The 12,247-nt window shown below is 49.8% G+C and overlaps 1 protein-coding gene across 1 annotated transcript; it reads left to right on the top strand.

The window, feature by feature from the left end:
• Nucleotides 1-5,781: 5,781 nt before the first annotated feature.
• On the top strand, nt 5,782-11,846 carry katnb1 (katanin p80 (WD repeat containing) subunit B 1). The gene is made up of 20 exons (XM_028401481.1): nt 5,782-6,027; nt 7,181-7,301; nt 7,387-7,517; nt 7,671-7,788; nt 8,083-8,183; nt 8,288-8,329; nt 8,407-8,490; nt 8,678-8,793; nt 8,897-8,968; nt 9,052-9,202; nt 9,277-9,467; nt 9,536-9,684; nt 9,775-9,825; nt 9,899-9,960; nt 10,041-10,259; nt 10,332-10,475; nt 10,548-10,624; nt 10,708-10,782; nt 10,871-10,987; nt 11,082-11,846. Exons 2-20 carry the CDS (start codon nt 7,256-7,258, stop codon nt 11,221-11,223), a joined length of 2,088 nt encoding a protein of 695 aa, XP_028257282.1. The 5' UTR covers nt 5,782-6,027; nt 7,181-7,255; the 3' UTR covers nt 11,224-11,846.
• Nucleotides 11,847-12,247: the final 401 nt, after the last annotated feature.

The raw sequence follows: 12,247 nt of genomic DNA on the forward strand, positions 1-12,247 counted from the left end.
TGAGAAATAAACTGCAGTAAAATCCAATCAAACAAAGATACAATCATAAAACATAAAATCCCCAAGAGCTGCCAACACTCAGGCAGAGGCCGAGGTCAACAAGTGAGTCTTAAGTAGAGATTTAGAAGTGGTGAGGCCGAGCGGCCTGGTACACACTCTTTTCTTTGTTAAGAATTAAACATGCTATTCATTTGAATGTCAAAAATAGATAACATGTAAATATAAGCAAATCATAAATTATTGATATGTATTGTTATTATTATTATTATTATAATAAACGGCCAGGCTGTGAAGAAGTACTCACGAGTCGAGCTGATGAAGATCAGCCTCCTCCCTCAGCTCAACTCGTCCTTCGTCAGGAACATGGCCGGCCGCCAGCAGGACTTTAAACTCGCACTTTATTGTAATAAAATGTAATATTTATAACTTATTTCTCTGCTTTTGGACTCTGATTCACTTCCTCTGTGAGAAACCTTTCTGATTATAAATATTCTGTTCAAACAGGAAGATGTGAATGAACATGAACTCATGAGCTCGCTCTCAGGAGGTCTGACAGACCCCGTCTCTGGATCCTTCTCATTAAACTTTGGGACCAACTTCAAATCACTTAAATCACTGTGCAGTACCGGGACCCCAGGAAAACCCTCCGGGCGCTGCAGCTCAGCATCCAGCTGACCCTCACCAAAGACAACTCCTGCCTCTCTAAGTGCAGCTTCGCCTGCTCCAACTCATCTTTCATTTTTCAAATGTACTAAAGCAGCTTTAACTGTAGCTTTTATCGTCTCCTTCAATGTTTTATCAACTACTGCCACCTTAAAATGTTCGGCAACTTCAATCAGCTGCTCCTTTGTGCACCGATCCAACAGTTTCTCAGGTGCATCAATAAATTAAACCAATTCATCCATCTGATCACCTAACAACGGACACAAAGAGAGAATGTACAACCAAAGAAAATGCACTTTTAAACTCGTGTGTGCAAGCACCAGGAAAACCAGTCAGAGCCCCCCCTGTCTGCCTAACTCACTAACCGCTCCTCCCTGGTCTTCATGGGGGTTAGCGGCGGGTATTTATGCACTGAAACCCGCTGGTCCGAAACGGCGACCGACAATCGGCAACCGCCCTGCAACCAGGGACGTGCTCCCGAGCAAAGATTGGAGGAAAAGGGGAAAAAGACGCTCCAACCGCCTCACCCCAACACTACCAGGTCCCACCCCCAGGCACAACCCAAAGGGGAAGCACCTCTGAGCCTAACCGGAGGACCACGCCGACAGGCCCCAGCCGCGACACACACAGCCACAGCCGCCTTAAAAAAATACAAACACCAGCACAATAAACCCTGCGTGTCTCCCAGAGCATTAACCGCTGCAATCAACCAAATTCCCTACACTGGACCTGCAACGCCGCCAGTAAACTGGAAAAAGGACAAATGACAAAAAATATCTGAAGACAGCAAAATTCACCTTACCACAACCGATTGGACGAGCCCCAATTTGTTATGACCCGCTCATTCTGATCACAACAGTAGTCGGACACACGCTGTTAAATTAAATAAAGCCATTAATTTATTTGACCAAAGCAACCAAAACAGACACCGAGACGGCCGAGCACAAGGGACGCAGCAGCAGGTGGTGCAGGCAGGTGGTGCAGGCAGGAGAAGAGAAGAGACTGCAGTGCAGGATCAGGTGGAGCTAAACACTTCTTTCAGAGCACTGGCCAGATGTTCTACCTCTGCAATTACTGCAGCTCCACCCTGATGGAAGCGACCAGAGTGGAACAAACACACAACAAGCAGTCGGGCCTGGGGCCGTCACACTATTAAACAAATCCACATTTGAATGCATGAAGCTCTTCATTTACAGCTATTGAAGTGTTTTAGGTGTCATTGAATCATTAAAGGCTGACTAAGCTTATCAAAGCAGAGAGATGTCCCTGGAGCAGCCTTCCCAGCTCTACAGGACATCTACAAAGCCCGGGTCACAAAGAGGGCCCACAACATCATCAAGGACCGCACTCACCCACAGCACACACCGCTCACACTGCTGCCGCCAGGCAGACGCTCCAGGAGAGAACGCAGGAAGAACCAGACTGAAAACAGTCTGTGCCCACAGGCTGCTGAACACTGACTGAACATTTATCATGGAGCATCACTGCCACCATGCAAACACTGCACATATGTTAACAGATTGTATAGCAAAAACAAATATCTGCACTCTGAACGTCCTCCCTCTGACAATAACACAGAAACAATGCTCCTCAAACACACTTCACCCTCTGTACACAGAGCTGCACATTTTGATTACTTCCTATTGCTTATTCGTATTTTATTTATTCTTATGTCTAAGTCTACTGTTTTTATCTTATTATTCTATTTAGTTGTGTATAAAGTCATAATATAATTAATATATAACTCGCAGATCTGCTTCCGGCTGCTGCTTACTGTTTTTTTTAAGTTGGGCTGGGTGGAGGGGAGGCGCCGCCCTGTCCCTGAACGTTACACAGGTGGGACGTGTGGCTCGGGGCAGTGAAGCTGTGCAGTGCTTTTTAATACATTTGAAATCCATACAGGAATCTACCGTCAGCTCTTCACCCTGAGCAGCTCATCACTGGAAAGGAGGATGCAGCCATCAACTGCGCCCGTGGTCACTACACCATCAAGCAAGAGGACCATCGACCTGGTTCTAGACAGAATCCGTAAACTGGCGAGCCAAAATTCTCTGAACACGCACGGTGCCAAAAACGAGACGAAATTATTGATGGAGACGAGATCCAATCAGAGCAGATTGTGTTTGTGGAAGGGACGAATCAGGAGACGGCGGCAGAGAGCCAATCAGAAGTGCTCTCTCTACGTAAGGACGTTACCCCGCGATGCTGGAAGAAGGCGTCCTCATGCATGGTAACACAACACAGGAGAAGAACACACACACGGACAAAATCTATACATGAAGACACGGATGATGGTTTTACAGCATGCGACCTGTTTCTGAGTCACTGCAGTGTTTTGCTGTAGTTATGGAGGATTCATGAAGAAGGTCATGACTGAACAGTGTGTTCAGGGAGAGCAGCTCACTGTTCACTGGGTCTTTGGTGAAAAGGTCATAGCAATTAAATAAAGAGATGTTTGTTTCAAATAACAAGTTAAAGCTGTGCCTGTTTTATTGCACTTCAAACCTTAATTATTTCATGAAAAAATATATCATAGAATTTTAGTCACTAAATCCACGGCAGATTTAGTGACTAAAAGTTAAAACATGTTGATGACTAAAACGTGACTAAAATCAAATGACATTTTAGTCACAAGACTAAAATAAAAACTAAATCAGAAATTGCTGCCAAAATGAACACTGCCTACAACTCCACCCTGACCACCCACGCCACCCTGGAGCACTCGGACTGTGCCTTCATGGTGGACGAGGCCATCTAAGACATCTGCCGCAGGAACCTGGACATCGAGCGCCCCACCTACACCAACCTCAACAGGCTGATCGGACAGATCACCTCCTCCATCACTGCGTCCCTGCGCTTTGATGGCGCCCTTTGAGGGCCTTCGTCCACTGGTACGTTGCAGAGGGGATGGACGAGGGAGAGTTCTCAGAGGCCAGAGAGGACATGGCTGTCCTGGAGAAGGACTACGAGGAGGTGGGAATGGACATCATGGGGGAAGGAGAGGAGGAGGGAGAGGAACAATATTAGGTTTCTTTTCTTTTTTTCATTTTAAAATAATAAAGTTATGATAAAGTCACCCTTGTTTGTTTCCTTGAGTTCAACGGACACATACTGATTTGAATCAGAAGCTTTTAGTTTGTTCAGATCCTCTTTCTTTGTCTGTAGCCTTCAAATGATTTTCTGGTCAATCATATACAGTGTGAAGAGAGAGAGGAGAAGAAGAGGGAGACAGGACAGAGAGGATGAAGGAGAGAGGAACTAACATGACAGGTTGTAAAATGGAAAATAAATGATATTTAAAAACCGCCACTGATTGTGAAGCACTGTGAGCTGCCTTGTGTATGAATGGTGCTGTATAAACAGCTCGCCTGACCTTGCGTGGGCTGGAGCTGGTGGGGCTGTATGTCCGACTCCCCACTCGTAGCTCTGCAACACCTTCAGCTCAGCATCAGTGGCAGCTAATGCATCTTGATTGTGCAGCAGCTTTGTCCCATTCAGCCCTCCAGAGCTCTGCAGAGGCTTTGGAGCGCACAGACCTGCTGCTTTTAGAACTTTTGGTCCGTCCTGACGCCACAGAAACACCATCAGCAGGAAACACAGTCTCGTCCATTTTCCTGCTGCCTCCATGCGAACACATGCTTCTTTGACCCACACATCAGCCTGATCAATAAAGTCACAAAACACAGTGTCTTTGGGCTCAAACCAGCTCTGTTGGTCGCACTGCATATTTTCTTCCATATAAACTGTCCCTGGACTGCATCACTGGCCTCTCTGAAGTCCCCAAACCCGGAGGAAATCCCACTGATAACTCTGTCCCAGGTCCATGTTCCAGTCATTTTCCACAAGCTGCGTCAGCTCATTCTTCTTTAAGGTACGCTGGTCTCAGTCTGTGCTCAGCTGGAGGACTGATCTGCGCGTGTAGAGTAAAGAAATCCAGTGTCCGCTGAGTTTGCTTTTCCCCAAAGGTGCTGAAACAAACGAGCACACGCTCAAAGTAAGTGAACTTCTGCAGGTGTGCGACCTGTGTGCCTCCCAGGAAGACCGGAACAGGTGTGGCTTTAAAGGTAAAGCAAGGGTGCCCTCTACTGGCAGAACAACAGAACATATAGGCCACAAACCATTTAAACCAAGCTTCTTCTTTCTTGGTCCTTACAACCAGAATACTCTTATACAATAAATCAGGGACAAGGAAAGTAAAGGGAGGAAGTTCTGCAGCATGCACAGCTGTGTAGTGTGTGTATATACATAGTGTGTGGTGGAGAGGAGGACACTGAACACACTGTGATCCATCATGGACCACCCTCTCCTCCCTGTACGGGACAGACAAGAGCGCCTTTTCCAAAAGGCTCAGACAGCTTCACTGTCACAGAACGCTACAGGAAGTCTGTCCTGCCTCATGCTGCTGTACAACACCTCCTCTCACTGCTGTAAGGGACACGTTCTGCACACGTTCTGCACACGGTTGTCCTTGTATATCATTTCATACCAAACTGCACAACCCGTTTCAGACTATATGTATACCTGCATTACAAACGGCACATTTTTACTTCTGCACCTGTGTTCATATTTATCTTGCTGTAAATAATGTTCATACTGTTTCATTTAGACCGTTACAGGTTTATTTGTTATTCTTTTGGTTTGCTGAGTGACTGTACTTGGCTGCTGCAACAGTGAAATTTCCCAGCTTGGGATGAATAAAGTATTTCTATTCTATTCTATTCTAAAAGGCTATAATTACTCTGGCCGAACAGAAGCGACGCTGTAGCAATAACCAGAATAAGATCCGGCCGCTGCAGCTTTGAAGTGGACCAGCCTGGACTGGGAGGCATCCTGATGGGCAGTGTGAGTGTGGAGAGGTGGAGAGGTGAAGCCTCATTTTACAATGTAAAAGATCCACAGCTCCAAGGACGAAGCTGTTCAGAGAGCTGGGACAGGCGGAGGGCCTTATTAAACCCGGGAGACCGGAAGAACATGGAGGAGCTGGTACAGACCTGCAGTCCACTGGACTACAGAAGAAAACATGACTCAAACTGAACTGGACAGTAACTCTACGGAAACAGTAGAGGGCAGCAGTACGCTACGAAAGCGTCTGTCTCAAACCAAAGAAGAAGAAGAAGAAGCAAAGCAGATAAACAGCAGACGAAGAAGAAGAAGACCAGACCGTCAACAAGTTGTCATCAGCCGCCGCCGGGCCAGATTAACCTGGGCCGGTTTAACGGTCAACTTTAACCTCTGCACCGCCATACCCGGAGCCGAGACACCGAGGGAAACAGGCCGACACCCGGTTCTGTTTGCCCGCAACATCTCTGACAACCAGCCGCGCTAATTAGCTGCTACCTGTCCTCACTCAGCTAACGTTAACAGGTTAGTTTACAAACTGCGACTAGTTAGCGCGAGTTCACGGCATTATTAATATAACGGAGCGAGACGACCTGTTTAAAGTTTAATGTTTTATTTGGAAGCTGTTGTTTACGGTGACGCGGCAGTAATTAGTTTAACGGAGCCTCTTAATAAGATTAGCAAACAGCCACCTAGCATTAAGTTAGCTCAGGTTGTTGTTATTGTGCAGTAACAACAGGCTCAGCTTTAACTCGTGTTGTTTGAAACAAACACGGAGCATGTCTCTGATGTCAGTCATCCCCACAGCTGTTGCCATGACGATCGCTAACATTCCTACACCTTTGACCCTGAGCTGAACACGCTCCTGAGTCATTTCCGGTCTGTTAGAGCAGCTGATGAATGAGGAGCGTGTCCGTGTGTTATTGCAGCATCAGAGGTTGGTTGTTGCCATAGTAACCGGATGTTTGCTCGTCAACTCCGACTAGAAGCTGCCTCTTGATCTTTATTCAAGAAAGGAAAACATTACAACAGCTACAGGTTCATTTGCACAGACACATTTTTAACTTTAATAATCACTGATGGGACTTTTCTGAACTTATTTGTCCTGTTTAATGTTAATGTTTTTATGCTCTGTGACCTGAACATAAGAACATGTGAAGGACAAAGCTGCTTTAAATGTTTGCCTCGTTATTATTTTGAAGCAGTTTGTGCATCTGTCATCAACACATATTTCAAACATGGCTGGTTGGTGCCTGATCACTACTTTAACCTGTCAGACTGAAGGGGTTAACTTGACTGATGGTTTGTCGGAATCATTTTAGAACAATGTGCTGATTTAGAGTCAAAAACACGTCAGTACACCTGTCATCAATTAATCGTCAAATTAATCGTTATCAGCTAAATGCCAAAATCACAAAATCGTGATTAATTTTTTTGCCATTATCACCCAGCCCTACTACATATTACCAGGATTGATTTCAATTACCAGAGAGAGTGTAGTCTGTGGGCGTCTTTCCATCATGGTGTACAACCTGCTGGTGATAATCAATCAACCACAGCCAATTGATCCAGCAGAGCTCCGCCTCGTCACCTCCGTCCTTCCTGCTGCTTTTTAATGCAGTGTTTGTCTCCTGTTTAGTTTAAGAACATACAGACCTTGTGACATCTGTCCCGTCAGGTTGTCCCCTGCAGATCCTGGTTGTGGACACAGTTGTCTTCTTCGTGTTGTTCCCAACGCAGCAGTGTGACCAGCATGGCTGCTGCCAGCACCAGCACCCCAAAGATATCATGGCAACTGCGTGAGTACACCCTCGTTAGCCTGTGAACAGAGCTGTGTGAGTCCGGCAGTGCAGCTGAATCTGGCCCTCCTGTGTTGCCTTACAGAGGAGTTCCAGGCTCACTCCAGCAGGGTGTCCTGTCTGTGTCTGGGGAAGAGCTCGGGCCGCCTGCTGGCCACCGGAGGAGAGGACTGCAGGGTCAACATCTGGGCCGTCAGCAAGGCCAACTGCATTATGGTAAGAACCTACGTGGAGACATGAGGAGGAGGGATGTCCAGCAGGGGACACATCCACACGTCCCCAGCAGGGGGCGCTGATTCTGCAGCGTGGCCACTGTTGTGTGTGGCTGCAGCATGGATTTCACAGGTGTGTGTGTGTGTGTGTTCTCAGAGTTTGACAGGTCACAAGAACCCTGTGGAGTGTGTGCAGTTCAACCTGTCAGAGGAGCAGGTCGTTGCCGGGTCACAGTCCGGGTCAATCCGAGTGTGGGACCTGGAGGCCGCCAAGAGTAAGACATTTAAGGTCCTCTAAGGTTTTCCCCTCAAGAGACGTCTGATCATCCTGCAGCAAACCAAAACTGTCTGAGCGTCTTCAGTCTTCCAGTCCACTAGACCGAGTCCACTAGACCGAGTCCACTACACCGAGTCCACTACACCGAGTCCACTATACCGAGTCCACTACACTCGGTCTAGTGGACTGGGTGTAGTGGACTGAATGGTGTCTCACAGGACAGACCTGATTGTGTTGAGTTCTTTTTAACATGTGTGGTTCAGTGTGTCTCTGAGCAACTTCCTGTCCGCAGTTCTCAGGACTCTGATGGGACACAAAGCCAACATCACCAGTCTGGCCTTCCATCCGTTTGGAGACTTCCTGGCCTCCAGCTCCATGGACACGAACATCAAGGTGTGTGTGTGTGTGTGTGTGTGTGTGTGTGTGTGTGTGTGTGTGTGTGTGTGATACCATGTTCTCTCTGGGTTGTCTTGATCATGTGACCTGTCCTCTGTCAGCTGTGGGACGTCAGGAGGAAGGGATACGTCTTCAGGTATAAGGTGAGGTCCCTGTGTGAGGAGCAGGTTATCTCCCTGTAATCCAGAGTCGCTGTGCTAACGGTGTGTTTGTGTGTCAGGGTCACACTCAGGCCGTGAGGAGTCTGGCCTTCAGCCCGGACGGGAAGTGGCTCGCCTCTGCGAGTGACGACTGCACCGTCAAGGTAACAGGACCCAGAGCTGCTGTCTAACTGAAACACACCAAGACCTACACCGTGTGACCAGAGAACACGGATCATGTGACAGGAACTGTTTGGAGTCGACAGGGTTAAGACTTTGACATCCTGCTGCCACAGACGTCTCTTCCTGTCTGATGTCCTCACTGTCCTTCCTGTCTCTTGTCTCTGTCAGCTGTGGGACCTGACTCAGGGGAAGACCATCACAGAGTTCCGATCTCACACTGCAGCCGTCAACACCGTCCAGTTCCACCCCAACGAGTACCTGCTGGCTTCAGGCAGCTCCGACAGGTCAGAGGCTCAGCTGCTCCTTCCTCCTCGTCCTCATCCTCCCCTTTCTCCTCTTCCTCCTCTAGTCACTGACTCTTACTGTGTGTACATGTTCCTCCTGCAGGACCATCAAGCTGTGGGATCTGGAGAAGTTCACAATGATCAGTTCTCTGGAGGGAGACACGACTCCCGTCAGGTGAGTCTCACTGCAGCAGGTTGGACGTCGTTTCCGGTCCTTTGTCCCTTGTCCTCTGACCTGCCCGTCCATGGTGTGTTCAGGAGCACTCTCTTCAGCCTGGACGGCTCGTGTCTGTACAGCGGGGCCACGGACTCTCTGCGGGTGTTCGGCTGGGAGCCTGACCGCTGCTTCGATGTGGTTCCGGTGGGCTGGGGCAGAGTGTCGGACCTGGCTCTGTGCGGCCAGCAGCTGGTGTGTGGCTCCGCCTGTCTGATCCTTTAACGCTTGTGTCTCTAAATTCTAAACTCCAAACGTCCTCCTGTCAGATCGGCGTGTCCCACCAGCTGTCCAGCGTGTCGTCCTACGTGGTCGACCTGAAGCGTGTGAAGAAGAGCGGCGGCTCTGTGATCCAGGGAATCCCCCAGGACAACCAGCCGCTCACAGAGCCGAAGGATCCCAGAGGAGCCGCGCTGCGCCGGAACTACGAGAGACCCACCACCACCTGCAGCTCGCACAGGTACCACAGACCAACATCAGCTCGCCTGCTTACAAAGAAGTCTGAGTCACATGATGTGATGTCATCAGGGTGAAGCAGCGTTCGGACACTGATAGGCGGAGCCCCGAAGGCGAGAGGCGGAGCCCCAGTGAAGATGAAGCAGACGAGAAGCTGTCATCAGCTGAGATCTACAACGCCGAGGACTACAAGGAGATCTTCCAGCCAAAGAACGCCATCTGTAGGTGGACCGTCAGCGCCACAGCTGATCATGTGACCAGCTTTGTTTTTACTTTTGTTTTGATCAACCCTGACTCCTCCTCTCCTCCAGCTCGCACTCCGCCCAGGATCACGGAGCCCTTTCCTGCTCCTCCAGAGGACGGTGAGTCTCTCGCAGCTTCTCGTTTGGTCAGCGCCTCGTTTTTTAACCAACACGCTGCTCTTCTCTCCCTCAGAGACCATACTGGCCATTGGCCGACAGCTGAAGGACATGTCCCCTTTTCCTGACAAGCTGCAGGTCAGTGAACGCAGCGCCGCAGGTTCACAACAGCACCGCCACGCCTGAAACATAAAACCTGAATGTTTACTCTGTTACAGACTCCGCCCCTGGCCTCCTCCACGCCGGTGCAGAGGGTGGAGCCTATAGTGGTGTCTTGTGCGAAGCGCCTGGAACCGTCGGCCGCCGGGCCGCCATCCTCAATCCAGCCTCCTCCTCCTCAGCCCACCGCCACCACAGCCAAGTCCAAGCCGCAGCCTAAGATCATCCTGAGCACCAGGAACGAGCCCATCGGCCTGAACGTGGCCGACTTCCTGCCCGTGAGTGTGACGCCGCCTTTCTCTGACCTCCTGTGTGTCTGACACAAACTAAACGTGTGTGTGGTTGTTCAGCCGACGCCGAACCACCGGGCCCTGAGCGTCGAGGAGGCGGCGGCACAGATTTCAAAGGGCCACGACACCATGTGTGTGATGCTGAGCAGCCGGCTCAAAAACCTGCAGGCGGTCCGAGCGGTGTGGGTCAGAGAGGACATCAAGGTGAGACGCCTCCGAGCCCGAACACGTGGTCGCTTTGTGTCTCTATGTTTAAAGTGTTCTGTGTCTGTGCAGAGTGCTATGGACAAAGCTGTCTCCATGAACGACCTGTCCATCGTGGTGGACATCCTCAACATAATAAACCTGCAGCCGTGAGACACACACACACACACACTGACCCGTGTGTACATGTGAAGTGAGGTGTGCGGTCAGCTGATCAGTGTTTGTGTTTCAGCTCTCTGTGGAGACTGGACCTGTGTATGACCGTCCTTCCTCAGATCGACAAACTGCTGCAGAGTAAATATGAAAGGTGACATCATCAAAACCTTTTAATGACACAATCACGACAACTTTATCAACACAAACCTCCTCACTGCTGTGTGTGTGTGCGCCCTCAGCTACATTCAGACCGGCTGTACGTCTCTGAAGCTCATCATGAAACACTTCTGGCTGCTGATCTCGGACACTCTGAAGGCGGCGCCGTCTGTGGGTGTGGACATTACACGGGAGGAGCGGTGAGTTTGGCAGTTTGGCGCCCTCTAGCTGATCTGCAGCATTAACAGGAAGTACTCTCTCTGTGTCTCTGACTTCCTGTTTGTGTCGCCGCAGACTTCAGAAGTGCCGCACCTGCTGCAAGCAGCTGAAGAACCTCAGCAACATCGTGAAGAACAAGGCGGGGCAGGTCGGTCGTCATGGCAGCACCTTCAAGGAGCTGCAGCTGCTCATGGCGCCGCTGGACGAGTCGCCCTGAGGGCTTAGCGGGACGCTCGTTTAAATGCTGCTGTGTCTTTCACGGGCCGCAGAGGAGGTCATGAACATTAAAGGATGTCAGAAGGAGGAGGGGATGGGCCCGCTGAAAGCGGCCAATCAGAGACGTCACAGCGGGACGCTGAGCCGCTGCCTGTTTGTGTGCAGATGTGAGACATCAGCTGGTGCTGCGGCCTCACTGCCTTTTAATGCTCAGACGGGACCAGATGAAGGAGCCCCCCCGCCCCCTCCCCACGCTGGAGGGTTTCCATGACGATTCTTTTCTGCTGTTCCACTGTACATTTGTATTTATGTCAATAAAGGTCTGAATTCAACCCGTCCTCCACCTGCTGTCTGTCACGGAGCTGCAGGGACAGAGTCATGGCGCGGTGACAGAACGAGGCTCCAACCAGATCCTGCTGCCTAATGAAAACAGACCTGTGTCCGAGGTCTCAGAACTAAACTCAAAGGTGAATCCTGATGAAAGATCTTTGACTTAGATTTTAAATTTAATTCTACGAACGGCAAACCCAGACAAACAGCATCAGGAGGGGGGCGATGAGTGACTGAGTGAGTGAGCGAGTGAGTCTCAGAAAGCCAACAACAATAAAACTTCTTCTCTTTCCACTCTGATGTGTGAGAAGTTTTTTACTCAGAGCTACACACCGAGATCACCAAGTGTAACCACAACAAACATGGACGCCGTCACATGACCTCTGACTTCATGCTGCATCAAGAGCCGCTGTAAGGCGCCCTGGTTTTTATCATGTGTGTCCGAGACGACCACATCAGATCCTGTTCACTGCGATATCAGCACGCACACGTAGGCCGGTCAGACCGCCTGTCCCCACACCTCGGCCACACCCCCCTCACACACAGAGCCCATCAGAAAGGTCGTCGGTGCTGAGAAGCAGCAGGACAACCTCGGGACTGTTTCAGAGTGAAACCAGGACCTGGAGGACGGTTAGAAAACCACAACACTGCGAGCGTATCTGAAGACGCATCAAAGCTGCAAAGGAGTGACACAA

Source organism: Parambassis ranga, chromosome 3 (assembly GCF_900634625.1).
Source record: "Parambassis ranga chromosome 3, fParRan2.1, whole genome shotgun sequence".
Taxonomy (NCBI): Eukaryota; Metazoa; Chordata; class Actinopteri; family Ambassidae; genus Parambassis; species Parambassis ranga.

What these genes read in the sequence shown, in the direction of transcription:
- katnb1 (XM_028401481.1), top strand. Translation starts at nt 7,256, where the DNA reads ATGGCTGCTGCCAGCACCAGCACCCCAAAGATATCATGGCAACTGC. An exon ending in CCAGCCAAAGAACGCCATCT is followed by an intron (nt 9,685 to 9,774) that starts GTAGGTGGACCG and finishes CCTCTCCTCCAG; the next exon opens with CTCGCACTCCGCCCAGGATC. An exon ending in GACATTACACGGGAGGAGCG is followed by an intron (nt 10,988 to 11,081) that starts GTGAGTTTGGCA and finishes GTGTCGCCGCAG; the next exon opens with ACTTCAGAAGTGCCGCACCT.